General features: G+C 36.6%; 2 protein-coding genes across 2 annotated transcripts in view; one reads left to right on the top strand and one right to left on the bottom strand.

Moving 5' to 3' along the window:
* The window catches only part of ROCK2 (Rho associated coiled-coil containing protein kinase 2), a 206,317-nt gene extending 196,807 nt beyond the window's left edge, over nt 1-9,510 (top strand). Inside the window, exons 34-35 of the mRNA XM_077153221.1 lie at nt 3,703-3,904; nt 5,439-9,510. The gene's annotated coding sequence lies outside the window, so the exon portion shown is untranslated. The remainder of the gene's footprint in view (nt 1-3,702; nt 3,905-5,438) is intronic.
* A 107-nt stretch (nt 9,511-9,617) lies between these two features.
* The window catches only part of SLC66A3 (solute carrier family 66 member 3), a 30,560-nt gene continuing 13,535 nt past the window's right edge, over nt 9,618-26,642 (bottom strand). The window contains exons 5-7 of the mRNA XM_077153220.1: nt 24,078-24,198; nt 13,111-13,152; nt 9,618-10,744 (exon numbers count right to left, since the gene is read on the bottom strand). Coding sequence (XP_077009335.1) covers nt 10,650-10,744; nt 13,111-13,152; nt 24,078-24,198 — 258 coding nt within the window. The 3' untranslated portion in view covers nt 9,618-10,649. The remainder of the gene's footprint in view (nt 10,745-13,110; nt 13,153-24,077; nt 24,199-26,642) is intronic.

Below are 26,642 nucleotides of genomic sequence, written 5' to 3'. Positions count from 1 at the left end.
AGGTTTGATGTGCCCATAGTTTACCCAGATACTAAGTGGCAGAGCCACAAATTCAGATTCAGATAGCCTGCACTCTTAACTGTAAAACTCCATTGTGTCACAGTGAGTATGATAGAAATTAAGTGCAGTTTATAAAATGGAATGCATAGAAATGATATCCTAGAGGAATTTTTTCGTGGTAATTTTAAATTAAAATACTATGCTGGGGAAATAGAAAATCTGTGAAGAAAATCCTAACTTTTGGTGGACTGTTGGAGAGATTCTAATTTTTTTTTTTTTTTGCATGAGCAGGCACCGGAAATTGAATCTAGGTCTTGGGTATGGCAGGCAAGAACTCTGCTTGCTGAGCCACCGTGGCCCACCCAGGAGGTTCTGATTTAAAACACAAGATATTGATCTGAGCTAGGGCATTTCTCTTCTTTAGTTATTTTAAAGATTTTTTTTTAATGCAAAATTTAAGCCATGCAAAAAAGTATAAAGCAAAAATGCCCAAAGCGCTCATTTATCTAGTTTTAAGAAATAAAACATTAACAGGCTAAAACTGTTAACAATGACAGAAGTTATTAGATAAGATTAAGGAAATCTTTTTTTTATTCAAAAGCAGTACATTTTTAATGATATGCATTAGTTCCCTTTTATTTCTAAATATTAGAAAATTAGGTTAATGATTTTAGAAAAATAATAAAATTATATACTATTAAAGTGTTAAAAATAAATCCATCAGTCTCATTCAGAAAATACTTATAGGAAAATTGGGGCCTAGATTGAAAGCTGTTATCGCAGTCACATTTAGTCTGGAGAGGTGCTTATTATTTCTAGATTTTGAGAGGCTGTGCTATAAATGTATAACCAGGTGTTTCCCTGGAACTTTGGTACCTGTGTGACATCTAAGACTCAGAGTTGGAGTTCTGCAGTTCTGAAGGTCAGCCTTATCACATAGAACAACTGTTAAAGCAATTGAAACAGAGATCAGGCTTCAGTTAGAGATAAGAACGAAGCCCATCTGGTTGGGATTAAGTAAAATACAGGATTAAGGAAGACATTGTCTGTATTTTAGAATTTCACCTACTCTATGAGACCAAGGGAAGAAAGATTTCTTTTGTCCAGAACCTGAATACTCTAGCTCAAAATGATAAAGTTACATGATCTACCTGTCCTGATAGATCATGTAAACAACCCAAACACAGGGAGTTCAGAATGGAATGAGGGCCTCCAAGCCTATGTAGCTTAAAGTAATGCCTGGATACATCTCAGAGTATGTTAAGTAGATAATCAAAAGGTATTGGCAAAGTCTCTTGAGGGATGGGAGAAAAAATACGGAATTATTATTAAACTTTACCACTGGGGAAAACCCAAGATACTGTGTCAAACATTAGGGACTCCCAAGTCAATAGACCAAGCCCTTGATCTTAAACTTGCTCTTGTGAAGCTTATGTAGCAGAGAAGCCTACATATAGTATTGCCTAAGAGTTACTTCCAGAGGACCTCTTTTGTTGCTCAGATGTGGCCTTTCTTTCTAAGCCCAACTCTGCAAGTGAAATCATTACCTACCCTGCTACGTGGGACGTGATATGCAGGGTGAAAGTCTCCGTGGCAGTGTGGGATATGACTCCCAAGGAGAACCTGGCCCTGGCACTGTGGAATTGACGATGCCATCCTGATCAAAAGGAATCAAGTATAGCAAATATGTTATCAGTGGCTGAGTGAGTTCAGTTGGAGTCGAGAGGCTACTCTCTAGGCTTCTCTTATGCAAGCTTCAGCTAGACAGTGCTACCTATCATATTTTGCCAGCTTCCCCAAAAAAACCATTCCTTCCAACCCTAAAGAACACCTAGGGCTTTATCTAAGATTCTACAAAGGTTCTATGCACTAAGATTACTTTTCAGAAACATACAACCTCCAGATGGGTTCCTAGGCCATGTAAGTCTTGAAATGCAGAGGGCTAGCCTCTCTAGAACATCGACTAGTTCCATCCCCTATCCCATATTATCAACAGCCCTTTTCAACATGAAAAAGTTAGAATGGGTATAGCCCAAATACTCCTAAAGAGTGGAAGAGGGATCAAAGGAGATGGTGGAGTTATACAGAGAAGGTAGGGTTTAATAAATTAGTATGAAAGCTGAATTATTGTATTGATATTTCTTTTAGTCTCCAGTGTCTTGGAGCAGCTAGAAGTAAAACCCTAAAATTGTAGAATTATAATCCATACTGAATTCTGAAATCTGTTTTACAACCAGTTGTTGTGGTGTGCTTTGAAATTTATTGCTTTTTTGTGTATATGTTAGTTTTCACAATTAAAAAGAGTGCAAAAAAATAAAAATACATGAATGAAGCAAAAGAAAACAGGTGAATACTATCTGATCTTGGATTGGAGAGTGACTTTCAAAGAAGCAAAGCAAAGGAAGGAAACAAAGTCAAAGATTAGTAGATTGTCTACCTAAAAATTAGAGCCTTTAGGTTTTAAGATACCACGTTTGTGACATATATGGTAAAGAAATGTTGATATCTTTTTGTATATAAAGAGTTCTTATAAATCATTAAGAAAAAGCAGATGGGCTTTTCCCAATATAAAAATTAATATAGGCATTACTTCTAAAAATAGCTATTAAATATAAAAAGTGATCAACTTGATTATTAAACAAAGAAATTTTAAAAGATTATTTAAACTATAATACAAAACCATTTTTACCTGCCAAACTGTCAGGGATTAAGAAACTTAATATTGGTGAGATGGTAAAGAAATGGGCACTCTCATATACTGGTGGAAGAATTCAAATTAACGTATCCTTTCTGAAGCAGTCTTTGGCAGTAAGTTTCGCAAGCCTGATGTGTATGCCCATTGACCAATTAGTGGAGGAGGGAGATAAGCAAACAAATAATTAAAGTATGATATAAAATTTTGTTATGTGGGAGCAAAGGAATACATGGCTAATTCTGCCTGAGTGCATTAAGAATACACACAGAGTGTATTAAGAATCTAGGATTAGATGGATGTATGGATGGAATGATAAGGCAAATGAGGCAAAATGTTAAAATTCATAGATTTATATCTATGTGGGATATGTTGAAATTATTTGAATAGTTTTGTAATATTTTTGCAACTGTCCTGTAAGTTGAGATGATTTCAAAATGAAAAGTTTGAGTGATAAAAAATGAAAGAGGGATAAAAAAATCGAATCAGTAGTTTTCCAGGAAAAAAAAAAAAGGGAAAAGACAATTCGAGGCATAGTGTCATGAGCAGAGGTATTGTTAGACTACGTTAGTACAAATATGTCAACATCACTTGGGATGGGACTTGGGAGTATGCATTATTAATAGCACTGAGTGAATCATATACACTAAAGTTTAATAGCCACTGACACAGTGACCACAGATGAGACTTTGGGGACTAGGGGGATTCTTTGGCAACAAGTAGATTCATGAATGTCACCAATACAAACATTGGAAAGTGACTCCTATTTTTAAAATAGAGATGATTACAATATTGCAGTTTAGCTTATTGCATTGGAAAGAAAAGCCCACATAACCTTGTTCTAAGTCCAATTTATTTAGCCTAGATGATTTGCTAATGCCACTTTGGTTTTTCCCTTGTCCTTTGTTTTTCATGGGGAGCATAAGTGCTGATGCCCTTTTAAATAGGTAGGGTCCTGTCAGAATTGAGAATGCTGCATTCTTACTATATAATCTCCTTTTTTATACCAGGTCTTTTGTTACTATTCTGGAAAAATGTGAGCTGACAGTCTGGACACTTGTGAAGGGAATGTTGACAGATGTTGAGCTTTCATAGTTGTCACATCAAATTGGCATCAGGATGGCTACATCCTCATGTAGGGGGAAAAGCAGTGTGAGCCTTCTTATCCCCAAATATCATCTCTGTTTTCAACTCATCAGTATTCTGGAAAGTGTATGTGGCTAACATGATAGTATACATTTACATATAAAGGGAAAGGTTTCCCTATATGCTTCCATATTAAGCATATAGGGAAAGCATATAGGGGGAAAGTTAAAACTTAAGAGCAGATTCAAAGTATGAGTTCTAGATCATAGTGTTAAACTGCAGTTTTTAAAGAGTGTTAGAGTATATAATTTGCAAACCTCCTATTACAGATTGCTTGATTTGGCATTTAAAGACTGGGATTGGTCATTTGATGATGTTGATGGTGGTGATGATGATGATGATGGCGATGTGTTTGATTTCTGAAGAAATAAATTGGGTAATCAAAAAATGGAAAATGAATTATTTCAGTATTTCCTGGTAGTGCATGTGGTTTGCACTTGGGCTTTCATTATTTTTGACTAGTTTTGAAATTTTATAACAATTTTATAGTATATGTGAAAAAAGTAATGTTCAGAAAAGTTTCTAACTAAAATTCCTATAGTAACTATAAAAGTGAAATGCTATGTTCAGATTCTTTATTGATTATAAATTTTCAGTACCCTTGGAATTACAGTTTTCTTTTAATCTTAGTAATGAACCATGTAGAAATAAAAGAAGTTAATTCTGGCATTTCCAGTTCATTCCAAAGAAGCCATATTCAGAAGAGAAATATAATGGACAGTGTTCTCAACATCCCACAGTTGTATTAGTTTGTGAACATAGCATGGGATTCCTTTGTCTCTCTATCCTTCCCTCCTTCCCTCCGTCTAATTTGCAAGAACTGAAATGATAAAAACTTTATAAGTTTAATTAGTGCTGTGAAATAGCTCATCCTTATTTGACTTTCTTTGTTGTGCTGTGAAATGTTTGCTTTTTTGAGAATTTAATGCTATCCTTGCTGAAGAAGTGCCAGTGATGTGCTGTGAAAGTTCTTGTGCTTTTAAAAAATGTAAAATAGCTTGGTTAATAGTGGCTAAGATATGAACGCATGTTGAGCCTCATGAGTTAGGCTTTTTACATGGAGTGGATTTATAGGAAGCAACATTTATTGTAACCCGAGTAATCATATTGCTAAATATATACTTAAATCATGTAAAATTGGGGCTTTTGTAACCAGGTTTTGCAGAGCATGTCTTACATATATTTATTACTATGTGTTTGCTCCCTTTCATAGATAAGGAAATGTGGCTTAGGGTCAGACAGCCCACTAGAATCTTGTCCACTGCTTTCTCACCCACATGAGGCAGTTGAAGTTGAAACCCAAATCAAACTTATATTCAGATGAGTGATTCTGTGACATAGTGTTTAACCCTAATAGCTAGTTAACTGTAGTAGAACCTTTGTGTATTGTAATTTGGGACTTCCAAAGTCCATAGCTGTATGTAGAAAGAATATAATTGCATGAACCTGAAAATAAGAAAAGTCATACAGCAAGTATGCTTTTGCATGATTTGGGTGGACCATCATTGAAAGATTGCAGTTTTCAATCTCTGTTCAAATAATGTAAAATCTCTTAAATTATTTCACTGTACTCCTAACTTTATTTTTCCTCTTTTTCCAGTTAACTGCCTTCTGTGAATGCAGTGATTATTCAAGGTGATCCTATTCTTCCACGATGGCCCAAAATTTATTACGAAGCTATATTTTCCTGAGGGACTGATGCACACACACACCACATGTATGTGTTCCCTTTTTTTCCCTGCAATATAATTACAAATCTTGGAGAGATTTTCTGGATTCCTTTGAAGGAAAAAGTTGAACCAACAATGACTGGTTAATCAGTAAGGATACCATATGCAAATCTCCTAGACTTGTTCCATAGAGCTCTCTTGGCAGCCATTCACACTACATTGCACAAAAGGATTGAGAAGAGTTAAAGTTTAAAGAAATATCTTTTCAGCTTCAACAGAGCGATTTCACCAGCACATTTACCAGAAGAATCTGGGAGTGGATTCCACTACAGTGATACAGACTGCATCATTAAGAAGTGACCATTACACACACAAACACACACACACATAGTACTGTAATACTACAAGAGGGTTTTTTAAACTCTCCACTTTATTTTTTTATACACAGTAATCAGTTATTATTTACTGCAGTTGCAACTATGCACTTGTATAAAGCCATTGTGTTGGAGTTGATAATCATCCATTCATGTGTACCTGATGGAAGCTGCATGTCTGTGTTTAAACACTTAATGCAACAAAATGTTTGAAGTTGATTATTATCAGTTTCCTAATACTGTAATTTTACCCATTTTGATTTAATTTAACTTTTAAAAATCTCACCCCTTTATCTGGATTTTAAAAAAAGAACAAGTGTTGTTTATCAGCTCTTAGGATGCAAATTTGCTTTGTGAAAGAAAGTGCACTATTTTTCACATAATAGTTATATCATTGTCAGCCTATTTTAATTGTATGACAATTTTTAAAAAATATTGGTCATAGAAACAATAATTAATAGTGTTAGAACTAATATATCTTTATATATCTATTAATTATCCAACCTTTTACAGACCTCAGTATTAGTGTTTGACTTAATAAGTGCTATGAAATATTTTCTTTGCTTTGAATTTGCTGGCTATCCTAGATGTGCTTTTATTTCTGATAAAAAACATTTGTGACTAATCTTACATTTTCACACTCAAGATTCAAATTGTCTCAAATATATAGAAAACTAAGACATACTGTAGATAAATTTTAAATATTTAAATGTGATCCTCAAACACATGACTGTGTATGGCAATATTTCAGTATTGGGTTTAGAAAACTAGAAACTGGGAAGAGAAGTGACCTCAAAGGCACTTAATTTGATTTTTATTTTTTAAATGCTATTAAAATTATTGGTTTTAGTGGCCCATTCTTATTCTATTTCTCATACCAGAAAAGTGTATGTTTTATATCACTACAGTATGCAGCAGTGGTAAGCATTGGGTTTAAAAAAAATTAAGTAATCTTTTATCAGTCTCTCTTTATACACACACACAAATATAGAGTTTGGTATGATACTGAAATGCATCATGTAATATTTCAATGAAGTAGATATTTCATTGATTCGCTCTGGGATCAGTTGAGGTAGAGATTATTTTAAAGAGTTAGAGCCTCAATTATGGATACTACTATTGTGGAAATTGAAGGCCTTTGGCCTGTTGGTGTACTGAAAGTGAATTTTATTTTTACATTATCCAGTCTGCACTCTTTCATACTGACTGTGCTAAAACTAGATATCTATACCATTTCCCTTACAGGTATGTTCTCCTGCATTCTGGTTTTGAGCACAGTTTTGTGGGGTTTTTTGTTTTGTTTTTTTAAGTAAGATTAAAAAATGAAAACTATATAAAATTTATATAGAATAAATATTTCCACTCATTAGACTTGTTAAAAGGAGACTGAATTAATATTTTATATAAAGATTTTGTTACACTATGGGAGGTTCTATTATCTGAATTGGAGAGTATATATATATATATATATATTTTTAATAAACTTTATTAAGGTGAAATGATTTGAAGTTTACACATAGGTAACTGAAATATTTGAGTCAAAAGGCAAAAGTTTTAAGTTTAGAATACTGTATATATTAGAGAATATGGAGAATCATGTGATACAATTGTACAAGGGAAATTAATGTGAAGTTTGGGGGGGAAGAAAAGATTATCTGAGGGGTGAAAAAAGCTCTCTCCCATGGAGATTCTTCACATTATATGGCTTAAGGGTTTATAAGATGGTTTGTCCAACTAATGGAAATGTGCTTAATAAAAAAATTCTGACACTGGGTAAGAAATTACTTTTTTACCCATTGCCACTTTCATGTGCATACATGAGTGCATATATCTATCCAAATGTTCTCTTCCCAATTCTTATTAAATATGACATTGATTTGATTTAACAACTTGATTTTGTGCCATTTTCTCATTTTCTTGAGGCCATAAAGCTTCCAAGATAAACATTAATAAGAGCAAAAATTGCTTATTTCCTCATACCTGATTTCACTTAGAGCCATAAATACCTTATTGGAAACTAGGAAACAGTGAATACTGGGAATTTCTTAGTTGGATGGTTTTTACTTTTGCTTGTGGGGATAGCAAGACAAAAGTAGCAGGAAAATTAGCACTGGTGTTACTAATGGGTTAGAAATTAATGGATAATGAAAATTTAAATTTATTAATTTAAAAAACATGCTGTCTAGAAGATTTTTAAAAATCTATCAAATAGTTTAAACTGCTCTAGTTAACTAAAGGATAAGTATACCAATAAATCTAAAATAAAGCTTAGTGTTTTTTGAACTAGCCTGTGCTAGAGATCAATCTGGCTCTGAGGGTTCTCCTGCATTGGTTTGTGTTGTGGACCCTAAACAGGAAGCATTCTAGGTCTTAAACTGAGACCTCAATTTAAATTATGCTGCTGCTGCTAAGCGCGTCCTACAGGGTTCTGGTTGTAGAAGGAAGAAACGCAGAAACTAGATCACCTTATAACCTAAGTTATGCTTAAAATCCAGTTTAGAGCAGGTCACCCTGGAGTTTCTCAGTCTGTTTTGACACTGCTACTGACTTACCTCTCTTTCCCTGAAATAAGGCTTTGGTGTCCATATGTTTTGAAGATCCAGAGGTGATTTGTAAAGCACTTTGAAGATAAGCACTGTATAACAGTGCTGAATATTATATTTGGGGGTCACTCCTTGATCCCCTTTTCCATAATAGTGAATTTTGTTTGGAATTGTAGTAAGTTATGAATTGCATGGTTCAGGTAATCATCATATTTGATTAGCTGTCCCCTTTGAACAGAAATCATGCCCCCTTGATTTTTTCTTTTTTAAAATTTTGTTTATCTTTGTAGTAATGTAATTGTATTTTATGCCTGCTTTTTATAAAAAATGAATAAATAAAGGAAATTAACACAAAATATTTTCATACTTTTCCTGTGGAATAGTCCTGGAATGCTGCAACCTTCCTGAAGTTTATCATAAAAATTTGCCTTCCCTAAAAGATGGGTCTAGCAAACAGGTCTTAACAACCAAGGTTACAGCCTTGTGATTCTTCTGCCCTGCAATTTAGTTCATAGAAAAATACAAGATTGAAGTTCAAAAAGGAGCCTGGTTCTGGTTTAATTTGGATATTTTAAGGAGCATACAAACCTAACAATCTCAGTTTGAGTTGGTGAGGATAGGGAAAGAGGTAAGATGCCAGTTTGTCAGGAAGAGTGTACTGGTAGGTGGTTTTCTAGAAGGAACATTTCTTTGGTAATACTATGGATTTCTTTTCTAGGCCACTTCCTAACTGTTGGTGTTTGAGTAGTTAATTCACTATGAACCCCAGTTTTTTTCATCTGTAAAATGTTTGCTTACCTGGTGGGGGCTGTTGTGAGAAATATGATTAAGTGTTCAATACCTGGAAAAGCTTAAATATTTCCATCCCTTCAAAGGGGAAAAATGGAGAATTTGTCACTTAAGACAGTCAGTATGTTCTCAAAGGAGATGCTTTAAGCAGTGATAAAGTACTAACAAATATTTGTCTAAATAAAGTATTTATTGGATAAAGTCCATATTTGTATTTATACTTATGTCAAATTATAACTGTTCATGAGAAGAGATTTACTTGACTTTTTAAAAAATAACAACTATGGTTTAAACAACTCCAGAGTGAATGACTGATTTATTTTGGGTATCATGTTTCTCTTACCATAGTTTACGCACCTAACGTAATTTAAGATTAATCACATTAAAACGATCTGACACTTCCTAAAGCTGAAATTCAGCAGAATTTAAAATATGAAAGTTTATTTTGCACAGGAAACAAAACATTTATAATAAAGATGATTTATTTACTGCATATTACAGAGTAATGCTGTTCAATTAACAAGATTAGTTTTTAAAAATGTTGAGTTTTAGAGGAAAATAGAGTGCACAATAATCTTAATACCATGTTTAGGATAAGATACTATCATTCATAAGGATTGGGCAGAATCAATACCCTTTACTGCATATACTTTCAAGACATAACCTGGACCAGGTTAGCTCTAATTTGTATCAAATTCTAATGATGGTGATTACATAGGCGTGGCCTTTTAAAACTGGGAGCATTGTGCTTGAATAAAAACTTGCTGAAATTGTGTTGTCATAAAAGTATAGATGAGAGTTAATAGTACTTTTCTGGGGAATTACTTAAAGGCACAGTGAAGTTAAGGACTATTTTGGTATATGAACTCAAGCCAATTACATCGATGATTGCCTTGGTGTCCTTGCATAGCCTTAGGAGGTCTACTGTATTATGGTATACAGTAAGACCAGCCTGTTATATCTGTCTTACAATTAGACAATCCCAGAAAGTAAACCTAGCAATGTATTACACTTCCACTTCTGATTTTCAGCAAAATCCCGTTCCTCTCATGGTTGATTGTGTTGTGGAGAGGAATTATTTCTTAAAAGACTGAAAACATTAGCTTTTTGAAGAGAACTTAATCATGATTTCAAGAGTAAGGATCAGAGTGGTCTCCTTCACTTGGGCTTCTTGGACTACCTCCATTGGTCACCAGCCTTCTCAAAACTGAACCCACAACCACCTAATGACTTAAGGGGAAAAGGAGAGAAAGTGGAGAACACTGGCATTTCTAAACAAGTTTAAGTGGCACTTTCAAGTTTAGGAAAACTTCAGCTTCAAAGTTACTGAAATGATTAGCCAAATTTATAAAAGACTTAAATTTAGCCATGAGCTTTTCCCCTGCTTTGTTTCAGTTAGCTGACATCTACTTTGTGTGCAGGAATAATATACCCGTCATTCAGTCTTTCCAATGGTCTTCTTCCGATAGTGGAGTATTGTAGTTGTTACCCAAATATTTAAAGCCAGCATGATCACAAAACGTATAAGAACTAAAATCAGCCAAAAAGAAAGGGAAAAATGTATTAAAAATAAAGGTTTTCACATTATAGAACAATACCACTTCCTTTAAGTAGAAGCCAAATAAAACTTCACTCCCCCCAAAAATAAAACTACAGGAAAGTGATCTTTCTCTTACCATGACTACCTGTGGGCATTTGGGCCTAACTTGATGGATAAAAATGTATAACATCTTTTTTTTTTAATTTATTAAAAAAATTAACAACAAACAAAAACATTAACATATTCCATTCTACATATATAATCAGTAATTCTTAATATCATCACATAGTTGCATATTCATCATTTCTTGGAACATTTGTATCAATTCAGAAAAAGAAATGAAAAGACAACAGAAAAAAATAAAACGATAACAGAAAAAAAAAGATTATAAATACCATACCCCTTACCCCTTGCTTTCTTTTATCTCTAGCATTTCAAACTAAATTTATTTTAACATTTGTTCCCCCTATTATTTATTTTTATTCCATATGTTCTATCTGTTGATATGGTAGATGAAAGGAGCATCAGACACAAGGTTTTCACAATCACACTATCATTATTCAATCATCCTCAAGACACATGGCTACTGGAACACAGCTCTACATTTTCAGGCAGTTTCCTCCAGCCTCTCCACTACATCTTGAACAACAAGGTGCTATCTACTTAATGCATAAGAATAACCTCCAGGATAACCCGTTGACTCTGGGATCTCTCAGCCAAAAAATGTATAACATCTTAAATGCTTAACTTAGAGGAATCTAGCTCCAACTGATAAGTGTTAAATCTCTTTAAAAATCTTTTTTCCTCATTATTTTTTGTTTGCTGTATGATAGGAGTAACATTTCATTTTCTTTCCATGTGACTGTCCCATTAATGCAGCACCATTTGTTGAATTCGGCGGGGGGGCAAACATGGGCTAGGAATCAAACCCAGGTCTCCTGCATGGCAGGTGAGAATTCTACCACTGAACTACCCTTGCACTTCCTTTTACTCATTAGTTTTTAAGTCTTCAGAGTGGTGGTGTCTCAGAACATCCCGTTAAACATAGGTGATACAGTGCATTCTGTTAAGATGATTCTTAAAAACTAGGCCAAATATCAAAGCATATTTTAAAATGAACTAACTGTAAAAATGTGACTTTTTGTTCCTTAAAAAAGTAACTTTAAGGTGACTTAATTTTCACTTTAAGGCATGAACGCTCTCCTGATAAAGTTTATGAAATTTATGGTATCTTTGTGATTGTAAAACACTTTTAAGATACTAGATAAACTGTTCTTAAAAGGCTCCCAATATACTGATCACTTTCATGAACAGCCGTCACCTTAGATATGAAACAAATCACAGAAGATTCTATATCTCCTAAGCTTAATTTTTAATGTATATATGTATGCTTGTGCTTTAATTGTTTTGACCCTCCTTTCCATGTTGAGAATTCTTTAAGTCCTATGGAGAAGATCCAGTTCTATCTCTTTTTCATTCCCCACTTGATCAAAGTTTATGCTTTGACCAAAGCAATTTTAATCCTACTCTCAGAGCTGATAGAAAGTATTTGAGGAGACTAGTAAATGCTAGTCTGTTTGGAGCTATATTTCTCAAATAATAATATATGCTTGATTTGGTAGTTAAAAGCTCAGCCTAAGGAATTTCTAAATTCTCTAGAAGTTAACCAAAGTATTTTCTTTTCTTCTCCATCATAGCACCCCTTTAAAAAGAAGCAGTGAGCAGCGAGCCAAGTGATTATGCCACTCAAAAGCCTACAGAGGCTTCCCACTGCTGGTGGGCAACTGATAGGCTCTGGAGGATTGGCCCATGCCAGCCTCTGGCCTTCTATCACTCACTCCCTGTGCTCTCTGCTGTCCAGCCCTCCTAGTGCTCTCACAGTGTCCCTAGTTTTGCATGTATCCTCATTCCCACATGCTGCACATTCTGGTAACAGTCTCTTCCCCTCCTTCTCCATCCTTTCTTCTGATGAAATCTCTGCTCATCTTCCAATTACTTTTCCCAGTTCCCTCAAACTGGGCCAGGTTCCCCTATTAGGTGTTCATCCTGTACTACTCTTTCAAAACACATTTCATAATATATTTATTAATTGGGTGTCTACTTCAGTGTCCATTTCCACTGCTGTGGAATGAATACCCCATGAAGACAGGTATCTACTTTCTTTTTATATTCTAACCCAGGAACTGTAAGAAGTAAATACTTAAAGATCAAGAATGCATTGTTCCTGTCCTCTAAATTTATAATTCAGGTACAGCCAAGTTGATCTCTTAAGCCCAAAAATAGTTTACAAATGAAGCAGGCACAAAGCACAGAACTCAAAAAGGAAGAGAGGAGAAAAATAATGTATTTTGCTTACTTGTAAGGTCATTGGTGGTCATTAAAGTTGTTACTATTCTCGCTGTAAAAGAAAATTTTCAGCAATGAATATCAGTTCCATTCTCAGACATTTTGGTGTTTAGTTAAGGTTTCTTTTAAGTACAGGAATGCATGTGTTAATTGTTTGAGAAAGAATTTGGTGATGCAGAAAACCAAATAGTACTATATTTCATAATCCATCTAAATTCAGGCACATATCCTAATGCAGTGGTTTTGAAACTGCTCCTAAAAGCAGAAGCAGTTCTGGAAGGTGCTTCCGTGCTGCCCTGGGAAGGCTGAGCTCCCCTTCCACTCTATATGCCAATCAATAACTCCTTTCCTACCCCCAAAAAGCAACTTTAAGAAAATCTTTTTTTTACATTTTGGGACTTCGGGAAGATGGCGGAGTATAATGGACCAGTTCACTCCTGCTCTGTGGAAGCAGGCGGGGGCTGGGGAGATGACCAGGACTGTAGTCCCGGGGTATGAGTAAACAAAAGGGTCTCTAGGGTATTTGGGGGAGGAAAGAGAAGAGCGGATTAGGAGGAGAGTGGGATGGATCAACTGACTGTGATTCCCCACCAGGGCAGGCTGCAGCATGAGGGAAGATGTGACTGGAGGGAACCAGTCATCCCTCCACCTCAGCGTGACCCTGCTGCCCGCTGGGGAAACCTCCCCACACGGGTCCTGTAGTGGACAGTGCCGGGGGGGGGGGGGGCTGGGCCTCTGGGTGTAGGGAGCAATAACCTAGCCGGGAGCAAGGAATAGCCGGCCCCTGAGGGATGCGTGCTGCAGGTTGGCTGATCCCCTGGGTGCTGGTCAGCATCCCAGTCCCTAGGGCAGCCTTCCACCTGCTGCAGAGGCTTGGGGAGGAGGAACCTCGGGATCGCTGTCTGCTGGCAAGAAGTGGTAAACGCAGGCAGGCTGCTGTAGTCAGGGACTGGGGAACCTGAAGGAGGAGCTTCGGGAGCGCCGTCTGCTGGCGAGAAGCAGTAAGTGCTGGCCTGCTGCTACAGCCGGGGAAGGGGAAGCCTGAGGAAGAAGAAGCCTTGGGATTGCCTCCTACTGGTGAGAAGCGGCAAGTGCAGGCAGTCTGCTATAGTCAGGGAGTGGGGAGGCTGAGGGGAGGAGGTGCCTCAGAATCGCCACCTTCTGGTGAGAAGGGGTAAGTGCAGGCAGGTAACTTCCTATCTGCCTAGTTTTTGTTGTTTTCCTAATACTCTTCTTTTTCCCTTTTTTTTTCCTCCCCACATGTGCAAGCTCAGGGAATCGAACCCTGGTCTCCTTGAAGGGCAGGCGAGATTCTACCACTGAGCAATCCTTTTACCACCTTTCCTTTTTTAAAAAATATACTTTTTCTGTATACTTTTTATTATTTTTCTTTTTCTCTTTATATATTTTATCTTTTATTGATTATTTTTATTTCCTATTTTATATATCATTTTATTACAATTATTATTATTACTTATTTTTATCTTTTTGCATGGGCAGGCACCAGGAACCCAACCCAGCTCTCTGGCATGGCAGGCGAGAACTCTACTTGTTGAGCCACCGTGGCCTGCCCTATTTCAATTATTTTATTATTTTATTTTCTTAAATTTTCTATCCCTTTGGTAGGTACCAGTCTTCAGTACACTCAGTGTATCTCTAGGTGTCAGAAGGAGACTTCTAAGTGTGTTTTGTTGTTGTCCTTGCTGGTTTTTCATATTTCTATTCTTATTTTATTTTACTATTATTTTTTTTCCCTTTGTTCTTTTGGGTGCCTGGGCCAGGAACCGAGACCAGACTCCCCACGTGGGGGGTGGCTGTTCTACCACTGAAGGCAAATGCACTCCAGCCTAGCTTCTAACAGACCCACAATTGAACTGTACCCCCTACATGAGATCCAGGCATTGGTTTGGCATGGAATAACCAACAAACAAAGTGCAAAAGGAAACCTTCAATGCAAAACCAAGTAAATACAAAACTTTTGATAAGTGAAGGAAACCAACTTGCAAAATAATCATATTAAGATAATCAAATCCACTGAACACAACAGAAAATCACAAAGCACATGAAGATCCAAGCAGAAATGGCCCAGCCAAATGACCAAATCATAACTCTAGAGGGGACATAGTATATGGAACAACTACACATGGATATTCATTAAAAAAAAAAGGGTATCAGGAAGACACTAGAAGAGCACACAGAAAAATTCAAAAGATTAAATAGTAAAATGGCAGATCTCACAGAAAGATACAGTAGACCAAATCAGGAATATACTGGACACACATGATAGCAGATTCCAAGAAGCAGGAGGCAGAATAAGTGAGCTAGAAGACAGAACAATTGAACTACAGAGCACAAAAGAAAGAATGACAAGATGGAAAAAAATGCAACTGGATCTTACGGAAATGATAGACAATAGGCACACAAATATAAGAATCATTGGTGTCCCAGAAGGAGAAGAGAAGAGAAAAGGGCTGGGAAAGTTAGTTGAAGATATATAATTGGGGAAAACTTCCCAACCCTTATAAAATACATAAATATGCAAATCAAAGAAGCCCACTGAACTCCAAATAAAATAAATGTGAACAAGTCTACCCACGATGCATACTAATCAAACTTTCAAAAGTTGAAGAGAAACACAAAGTCCTGAAAGGAGTACAAGAAAAGCAATCTGCTACATACAAGGGAAAACACACAAAACTCACTTCAGACTACTCAACAGCCACCGTTGAAGCAAAAAAGGCAATGACATGGTACATTTAAGAACAAGAAAGGCTTTCAGCCAAGAATTCTTTATCCAGCCAAGTTATACTTTGAAATTGAGGGAGAGATTAAAATCTTCAAGTACAAACAAGAATTGAGAGAACTAGTCAACAAAAGACACCCTACAAGGAATACTAAAAGGCTATCAGCTAAAACAAAACAAAACAATAAGACAGGAGAGGGAGGTCTGGAGGAGAGCACAGAATTGAAGAATACAAGAAATGGTAATTTAAAGGATAAAAAGAGAAAGAAAAGAATATATAGATCTGACAAATAAAAACTAAAGGATAAGATTGTAGAGTCAAGAACTCCTTTTACAGTGATTACTTTAAATGTTAATGGACTAAACTTACTAATGAAAAGAAACAGACTGGCAGAATGGATTAAAAACATAATTCATCTTTATGCTGTTTACAAGAGACACATCTCAGACTCAAGGGCACAATTAGATTGAAAGTGAAAGGATGGAAAAAGATTGTCTATGCAAACTGCAACCAATAGAAAGCAGGAGTAGCTATACTAACATCAGTTAAAGTTGACTTTAAATGTAAAGACTTCATGAGAGATAAAGAAGGACATTACATATTAATAAAAGGGGAAATTTGCCAAGAGGAAATAAATCATAAATGTTTATGCTCCCAATCAAGGAAAGTACATGAGGCAAACATTGTCAAAACTAAAGGGAGCTATAGACGTTTCAACAGCAATACTGGGAGATTTCATTATGCCACTCTCCACTATAGCTAGAATAGCCAGATAGAGGATCAACAAGGAAATAGAGAACCTAAACAATGGGATAAATAAACTAGACCTAATAGACATACATAGATCATTGCATTCCAAAACACCAGGATATACATTCTTCTCTAGCACACCTGGAATGTTCTCCAGGATAGATCATATATGCTGGGACACAAACCAAGTCTTTATAAATTTAGTAAGATTGAAATTACCCAAAGCACTTTTCTCTGACCATGATGGTTCGATGAAGCTGGAAATTAATAATCACCAAAGAACCAGCACTTTCACAAATATGTAGAGATTAAACAATATACTTTTAAATAATCAGTGAGTCAAGGAAGAAATTGCTAGAGAAATTGGTAAATATCTTCAGATGAATGAAAATGAGAATACACAAAATATCAAAACGTATGGGATGTGGCAAAGGCAGTGCTGAGAGAGAAATTTATTGCACTAAATGCCTATATTAAAAAATAAGAATGCGCAAAACTTGAGGATTTTATTGCTCACCTGGGGAATTTAGAGAAAGAACAGCAAACTAACCTCAAAGCAAATAAAAGAGGAGAAATAACAAAGATTAAAGCAGAAATAAACAAATGAGAACAATAAAACAATAGAAAGAATCAACAAAATCAAAAGCAGTTCTTTGAGAAAATCAAAATTGATGGACCCCTAGCTAGATTAACAAAGAAAAAGAGAGAGAGGATGCAAATAAACAAAATCAGAAGTGAGAGTGGGTCACTACCATAGATCAAGAAGAAATTTAAAAAATCACAAGAGAATATGAACAACTGCATGCCAACAAATTAGAAAACTTAGAAGAAATGGACAAATTCCTAGAAATACATGAGTTATCTACACTGACTCAAGAAGAAATAGAAGATCTCAAAAAACAATTACAAACAAATTCAATCAATCATCAAAAATCTTCCCACAAAGAAAAACCCAGGACCAGATGGCTTCACAAGGGAATTTGACTGAAAGTTCTAAAAAGAAAGAACTAACACCAATCCTGTTCAAACTCTTCCAAAAAAGCAAGGAAAAAGGGATGCCATCTAACTCATTTTATGAAGCTAACATCACTCTAATACCAAAACCAGGTAAAGATGCTACAAGAAAGGAAAACTACAGAACAATCTCCCTAATGAACACAGACAGACAAATTTTTAACAAAATACTAGCAAATCGGATCCAATGACACATTAAAAGAATTACACATCGTGACCAAATGGGGTTTATGCCAGGAATGCAAAGTTGGTTCAACACAAGAAAATCATCAACATAATACAGCACATTAACAAATTGAAAGGGAAAAATCACATGATCATATCAATTGATGCTGAAAAAGCATTCAACAAAATCCGACATCCTTCCTGATAAAAACATTTCAAAAGGTAGGAGTTTAAGGAAACTTTCTCAATATCATAAAAGACAAATATGAAAACCTACAGCCAGCATCATACTTAATAGTAAGAGACTGAAAGTATTCCCTCTAAATTGGGAATGAGACAAGATGCCCAATGTCACCTCTGTTATTCAATATCGTACCTAAAGGTCTAGCTGAAGTGATTAGACAGGAGAAAGAAATAAAAGGCATCGAAAAGGAAAAGAAGAAGTAAAGCTTCTTCTAGAAGAAAATGTGTAGGGAAACATCTTTAAGACCTAGTGGTAGAAGGTAGCTTCTTAAACTTTATACCTAAAGCACAAGCAGTGAAAGGAAAAATAGACAGATGGGAACTTCTTAAGATCAAGACCTTCTGTGCCTCAAAGGACTTAGTTAAAAAAGGTGAAAAGGCAACCAACCCAATGGGAGAAAAGATTTGGAAATCACATATTGGACAAAGGTTTGATATCCTGTATACATAAAGAAACCACACAACAAAAAACCAAACACCTCAATTATAAAATGTGCTAAATATATGAAAAGACATTTTTCTGAAGAGCAAATACAGATGGCTAAAAAGCACATGAAGAGATACTCATTTTCTTTAGTTATAAAGGAAATGCAAACTAAGATGACAATGAAATATCAGTTCATACCTATAAGAATGGCTGCTATTAAACAGACAGCTATAAATGTTGAAGAAGATGTGGAGAAATAGAAACATTTATTCACTGTTAGTGGCAATGTATAATGGTGCAGCCACTGTGGAAGACAGTTTGGTGGTTGCTCAGGAAACTAAATATTGAGTTGCCTTATGACCTGGCAATACCAATACTTGGTATATACCCAGAAGAGCTAAGGGCGGTGACATGAACAGACATTTGCACACCAATATTCACAGTGGCACTATTCACAACTGCCAAAAGATGCAAACAATCCAAGTGCCCATCAACAGATGAGTGGATAAACAAAAACTGGTATATCATACGATGGAATTATTATGCAGCAGTAAGATGAAATGAGGTCCCAAAATATATGACAATGTGGATGAACCCTGAGGACATAATGCTGAGTGAAATAAGTCAGATACAAAAGGACAGATACTGTATGATTTCATTATTATGACTCTGGTAAAGGTAACCTCAGAGGTTACACTGTAGAATATAGCAGATATACAGGTACAGAAAAGCTAGAGACTGAGGAAAGGCTACCCAAAGAGACTGAATTTAAATGCAAGGGAACAGATAGAAGTGATGGTAACTAATTACTGGGTTTATAAGTACCGCTACCATATTGAAGATGAATATGATTGAAAAGGGGATGTATAGTGCCATGTAACCTACTGATTACATTTATGATTATAAATAGGTTCTCACATGAACTATTTCGATGGTTTGATAGTGGACAAAAAGTCAATAACAGGGATATAGGAAGGAAACTAAAGATGCATGCTATGGCCAATAGTTAACAGGAAGACATCAACTGCACCATAGCTCTACCAGGGGCAACTAACTGGGGTTGGGGGCAGGGACAAGTGGTAACGGGTAGTTTTGATTTGTTAGTTGGTGATGTTGTGTTTGCTGGTTCTCTGTCATTTTGGACCAATGAAAATTGTCTAAAATTGAGAGTACTGCTGCTTGTACAACCAAATGAACATACTTTAAGACACGGTTTATTTGGACATCACCCATGATGTCCAACAGATAGAAGGAGCCAAAGGATGCAATGACTGAGAAGCACAATGACGAACGGTGATACATTTATATGATAGAATTTGGTGCAGCTACAAAAAGAAGGGGTACGCAACAAACGGAACAAACCTTAGGGACAATGTGTTGTGCAACATAAGCCAGAAACAAAAGAGCAAATATGCTAAGGTCTCTCTCAGAAAATACTTATAAGAAAATGGGAGCCTAGATTGTAAACCCTCATAGCAGCCACATTTGGTCTGAAGTTGTAGATGTATTTCTGGATTCTGAGACACTGAGATATAGTGTATCAGCTAGTATGTCCTTGGAACTTTGAGTAGCTCTGTGACACCCAGGACCCAGAAATAGAGTGCTACCGGCCTGAAAGTTAGCATAGCTATACATAACAGAGTAACCAAGAAAGACAGCAGGCCTCAATCAGAGTTCAAAACAAAGCCAGTCTGGTTGGGTCTAAGGTAAATTAGTAAATTAGTAAGGTATCAGTGGCCAAGAGAATTTAAAAGGAGCCGATATGTTATTCTGGAAGCTACTCTAATGCAAGCTTCAGCTAGATAGTACTGCCACAGTTTGTCAAATCCCAACCAACACCATTCCTGCTAGCCCTAAAGAATACCTAAGGCTCTATCTGAGATTTTACAAAAGTTGCACACACTAAGATTACTTTCCAGTAACCTATAGCTTCCAGATGGGTTCCTAGGCCAGATAAGTCCTGAAACCCAAAGGGGCCAGACTCTCCAGAACATCAAGTAGTTCCATCCCCCATCCCATATTATCGACACCCCTTTCCAACATGAAAAAGCTAGACTAGGCTTAGCCTAAATACCCTTAAAGATTGGGAAAAGGAATTGGGAGAAGGATCAAAGGAGAAGGAGGAGTTATAACAGAGAAGATAGGATTTAACAAATGTGTATGACTGCTAAATCACTATTTTGATACTTCCTTTAGTCTCTAATGTCATGGAGCAGCTAGAAGAGAAGACCTGAAATTGTGGAACTATAACCTATATCAAACTCTGAAACCTGTTCTGTAACCACTTGTTACAATGTACTTTGAAAAGTATTGCTTTTTAAAATATGTATATATTTTTTCACAATAAAAAATGTTAAAAAAAATCTTATTTACATATTGAAGTTCTGGGTAAGATTTCTTTTAAATAAAAGGAACCCACTAATTAAAAACAATGTTTTTTTAAAAATTACCTTTTATTTACAAATACTTTATATCCACCCAGCAAAAATAATGTTTTTAAATCACTGAATACCCCGTATTTTATAAATATTGGGGAGATAAGGAAACTGAGGCCCAGAAAGGAATATGATTTTTCTAGGGGTCTAATTAGAACTGCCGAGTTTAATTCATTTTCCTGGTGCAGCATTTCACTTAGTAAGCACTTAGTAAACTGGGGTAGCAGTTTAAAGGGACTGTGGTCATTTTTAAAACACACGAAAAGACCCAAACTGGGATGCAGACACACCATTCCCTGTAACTCAAGGCATCCCTTTCCTAACCCAAACTCCACAAAAATCTGTCCCGCTTAATACTGTTCTTTTAGCATATATTGATAAAGAACATCTTTGGTTCTGCAATTAAACTGGAGGCCCTGAAGTGCAGGGACCAAACTTTATAAAATTTGTTGTTCCCAATTTGATGAACAAAGGATCTGTGCACAGAAACATGTAAACAGTTGATAAGTAAATCAATGATTTAAATAGAGGAGATAGAGCTTAAGTGTTGGCAAGAAGATGAACCCGTTTGAAAGGTGGGCAAGGAGTCAACTTTCATGCAAACTTTTTCTTTTTCCTCTTAATTTCTTGTTTTGGCAGGATGGGTATGCATTGTTAAAGAAAACAAAAACAAAAACAAATAGTATGGAGGTTTCTTTGTTGTTGTTGTTTTTGATGTTTTTGTATTATATCATAAAATATATATACAAAGCAAAGAAAGAAAAAAGGAATAATTTTCAAAGCACTCTGCAACATGCAGTTACAGAAAAGATCCCAGATTTTGTCATGGGCTACTATTCCATCATCTCAGATTTTTCCTTCTAGCTGCTCCAAAACACTGGAAGCTGGAAGGAATATTAGTTTCCCAATCTATAGGGGTCTTTGGGCAATGCTTGTTCTGACTTTTTCATGTTTAGAAGGGGTGTCCACACTAAAGGATAGGGGGATGTAATTAGCTGATAATCCTGGAGAGGCTGGTCCCTCTGAGGTTCAGGGTAACGGTTATAGGTTCCAGGAAGGCAAACGTAAGTGCATGAAACCTTCATGGAATCTCAGTTTGAGCCTTAAGTGTTCTTAAGAGTTATCAGGAGTGGTGTTGGTTGGAGTTTAGCAAACTGTGGCAATTAGCGCTAACTAACTGAAGCTTGCGTGAAAGCAGCCCCCAGAACAGCCTCTTGACTCCATTTGATCTCTCTTGGCCACTGATACCTTATTTTATTACACCTCTTCTCCCCGCTTTGGTCAGGAAGGCGTTGTCGAACCCACAGTGCCAGGACCGCACTCACCCCTGGAACTCACGCCCATGTTGCCTGGAGATTTTCACCCCTGAATGGCTTGTGCCACATAGGGGAGAGGGCAGTGATTTTACTTGCAGAGCTGGGCTTTGTGAGAGGCAGAAGCCACAGCTGAGCAACAAAACGGCTTCCTGGAAGCAATTCTTAGGCCTCGTTTATGAGTAGTCTTAGCTTCTCCCTACAGAAATAAGTTTCCTAAGAGTAAGCCTTACAATCCAGGGCCTGGCTTATTTTCTTGGAGTCCCCAGTGGTTGTTGGGAGGGATCTGGGATTTCCCAGGGAGAGTTTAATAGTTTCTTATAGACATAGATACAGATGTAGATAGAGATGATAGAGATGTACATATTTTTTTTCACTTAAGATCTTCAAGAGACCCGACGAATACTTTTTATTTATCAGCCCACATTGTCTGTGATGGACCCTGGTATCATATTAAGACAGAGAGAATTACAAGGCCTCATTCCCATTCTGGGCTCTAGGAGTTTGGGTTTAGATGAGCTCTCCAGAGAGGGTGATTTAGATTATATGTTACAGAAAACTTAGGTTCTAGACATAAAAAACCTCTCTGCCTTTGATCTTACACAGTAGCTGAAGGTCTAGAGTGCACACACTAGCAAGAGAACAGTGGTAGACAATATATGAATAAATGAATGTGGCTCTTTTCTAATAAGACTGCACATATTTAAAATGTACAATGTCATGCAAACTCTTAAAAAGACTTTTAATAAGTGTACACAGTAGTGATGGCTCCAACAGGAACCAGAATACAGTAACCAACTAAAGAAAACTTGGATGTTAAAAATGCTAAAAATGCACATTTTACTCATTTCTAAATTCTGAATGTTGAAGTCGTTAGCCTAATCTGTCAAAAGGAGCATTGGGTTTTGAACCAGTTCATTTTTTCCCATAAAATTACAGTCCCCAGCTTGTTTTCATCTAATCAATAAATGTTTTAAGTACTTGTTAAACATAGGGCGTCATGCAAAAAGAATGAAATGTAGTATATGGTCTCTGTAGTTATAAGTTCCCAAGATTTCCTTAAAATAAAAAAAACAATTTCATAAGTAACACTTAAAGACTAAAGCCTTGGAAGATAAATTAGGAAGCTAATAAATAATATATCTAATTTGAAATTCCAGAAATCAGATTATACAATAGCATGTCAATAGCTTAAGGATAAAAAAAAAAATCACACTCAAGGATAAGAAATTTCATTTTAAATAACTCATAACACAATGACCCATACTAGCAACCCTGAAAGGAGAAGCTGGCCTTTTAAGATATAGAAGAACCATGATGAAGAATAATTGAAATATCTAAAACCATAATTAATGTAATAGCCTAAATTTTAAATATGTTTTAATTATTCTAGGTAGTTCTTGCAAGAATCCAAGTAAACAATGGAAATTCTAAAGGTGTGACCAAACAACGTATTACATTCATACCCAAAAGCTAATGCATGATTTTCATAATTTTAATCTTTAATTCCTCATGAAGATTCAAAATTTTAAAAACTATTGGATTTATTTTTTTTTAATTAGTGGATTCAGTATAATCAACCTGGGGATGCTTTTCAAAGAATGAGAAGACTATAAATATTAGAACAGATCTTTAGAGATGCCTCCACCTTTTTATTTATTTATTTACGTGGCCAACTGGGATACAGAACTTGCAGAAAATAGAGCGCAGTCTGCATTAAATCACCTTCTAAATATGTATACACTTATTTAAAAGGATGCATCAAAATAGCTATTTGCAAAGTGTTACCAGTCAAGGTATCACAACACTCAGACCCCAAATCAACACATGTTCAAACTGACAAATCCCCCCCACCCCCACCCCCAGCATCTGAGTCTTTTTCTTACTTGCACAAGTGTATGAAGCAAGGCTCCAAGTCAGCACACTCACAGCTCCCGAGTCCCTTGTCTTCCACAGGCACTGGAGTTGAGCAAACTTACTTGCCGCACTAATGAGAGTACATAAATTCTGTTTACAGAGAAAAAAATGAGAAAGTCAGGAGACCATGTGCTAAAAAAGCAAAAGAGTACCTGATACTGAGAGCACCTTTGAAGCCAAATTTCTAGGTCAAGCAATAACCAATTTGTACAAGGTCAAAACCTAAAGTTTGGTAAGAAAAGAATGCAACGGGGAGACATTTATTTAAAACCCATTAATTCCAAACTTTTGGTCATTCAACTATGACGTTGAATGTGAGATGTTAATGGAAATTAATACCTTCTGTGTTCCAGACACTGGGGATATAATGTTGGAAAGCAAATTTACCATTTCTGGTCCAAAGAATTCAGTCTTAAAGTGGGGGATGATCATTGCAAGCTCCATACTGGGGCAGAAAAAGGGCTGTGGGAATGGAGACCCCAGAAGGCAAGTAACAAGCAAGATGTTTCATGCTTAATGCCCACTGAGAAAGGCTCTTATTTTATTGAACAAATATGTATATAGTCCTCATTATGAACCTGAAACCCTTCTAAGTTTTTTCCGAATAAGAACTCAATTCTCAATTGAATTTTATTAAATAGTCACTATTTTTATCTTAATTTTACAGATGAAGAAACTAAGGTATAAAGAGATTAAGCAACTTGGTCTACAATCCAAAAGCCACCACGGGGCCAGATTTCAGGCCCCAGTAGTCCTAGCTCAGAGTCCATGTTCTAAACCTTAGGCTGCCTGTGAATTCATTTCTTCAGATTACTGCTTTCGTTTAGATGGAAATAAAAGCCAAACCTCTTGAAAAGGAAATAATATTGCTACTATACAGATGTAGCAGCAACCAGTCCCTCTGAGCTCAGAGTCTAGTCAGTTATTAAAAAAAAAAGGTAATTACAAAACAGCACAGTGAGTGCTCTGATAATTGAAAAAATAGATGAAAAATTGACCAGATCTATATCGGGCACACAATTTTTCTTTACTATTTTACAGAAGCAGAAGATGGGAGGAGAACCAACCATAAGGCAAGTGAAAATATTCTCCTGAAGAGACTGGGGTTACAAATCCTCAGTATTAACTGCTTAACAGCTTGCAGCTAATTGGAAGTTCAGAGTAAGAAGAAACCGCTTGCTTTGGCCACAGAAGCTTATCTGTCACCATCCCTGCAACAAAAATATGAAGATCTAGGTATTACTGCCTTTTAGAGCCTGGGGAAAAACCATGCTTCTCTGAACTGACAGACTTATAAACTCAGAGCATTAAGCTTTGGCAGACTGGTTCTATAAATTTCTGGCTATTCTAATCAGCATTCTGCTACCTTGCTGCTACCTGTCAGGAGAGAAGATCCTCACAAATAAACCTGCAGCACTGTACAGTACTCTCCATCTCGAAGTGGGCCCAGCCCAGGTATTTAACAGTCTCTCCAACAGCAGATATGCCTTCTCCAGCAGCTGGGCTAAGTACAGACCGATGGGAGGCCAAGGTGAAAGCAAGGAGACAAGACAAGTTAAGAGGTTAATCCAAAAATCTAAGTTTGGACCAGGATGGTAACAACAGAAGAGGCAAGAAATGGTGGATCCGGGATTTATGTTGAAGGTAAAGCTGCAGGATTTGTTGAGAGATTGCCTGCAGGATGGGAGAGAAAAAAAGTCAGAGGTGATTCCAAACTCCAATGTTTTTGGCCTTATCAACTGGAAGAATGGAGTTGCCTTTAAATGAAATAGATAAGACTACAGGCGGTGCACACTGGCTATGAAAGAGAGACAGGGAAGTCTATGAGAGACTCAGTTTTAGACATCTTAAGTGTGAGCTGTTTATTAATCCCATACCTGTGGCTGATAAGGTGGTGGCTGGATATCTGCAGTGTTTGCCAGTGCACTGCAGAACCTCCACACTGAGGAAGTCAGGGGGATGAGAATAACCAGCAAAGACAAGTAAGAATGAGTGACGATGACTAGGAACCAGAGAAGACAACCAGGAACCAAAGGAGATGACAAGGAACCAGCGCACGCCACAAGGAGCCAGCGAAAATAACTAGAAAGCAGCAAAGGCTCCACTAGGAACCAGCAGAGATGAGCAGGAACCAGAAAAGATGATTAGGAACCAGTGACGTCCACAAGGAACCAGCAAAGATGACAAGGAGCCAAAGAAGATGACTAGGAAAGATGGCTAGGAACCAACAAAAATGACTAGGAACCAGCAAAGGTGATTAGGAACCAACAGAGTCTCCATTAGGAATCAGTGAAGGAAGCAGGAGCCAGCAGAGATGAGTAGGGACCAGGGAAGATGACTAGGAACCTGCACAGATGATTAGGAAACAGCAAAGGCCACTAAGAACCAGTGAAGGCCACAAGGAACCAGCAAAGACAACTAAGAAGCAGCAAAGGCTCCACTAGGAAACAGTGACGGAAACAGGAACCAGCAGAGATGAGTAGGAACCAGGGAAGATGATTAGGAACCAGTGAAGGCCACTAAGAAACAGTAAA

This window comes from Tamandua tetradactyla, chromosome 3 (assembly GCF_023851605.1).
Source record: "Tamandua tetradactyla isolate mTamTet1 chromosome 3, mTamTet1.pri, whole genome shotgun sequence".
Lineage (NCBI taxonomy): Eukaryota > Metazoa > Chordata > Mammalia > Pilosa > Myrmecophagidae > Tamandua > Tamandua tetradactyla.
This window is presented reverse-complemented; position numbering and strand designations above follow the sequence as displayed.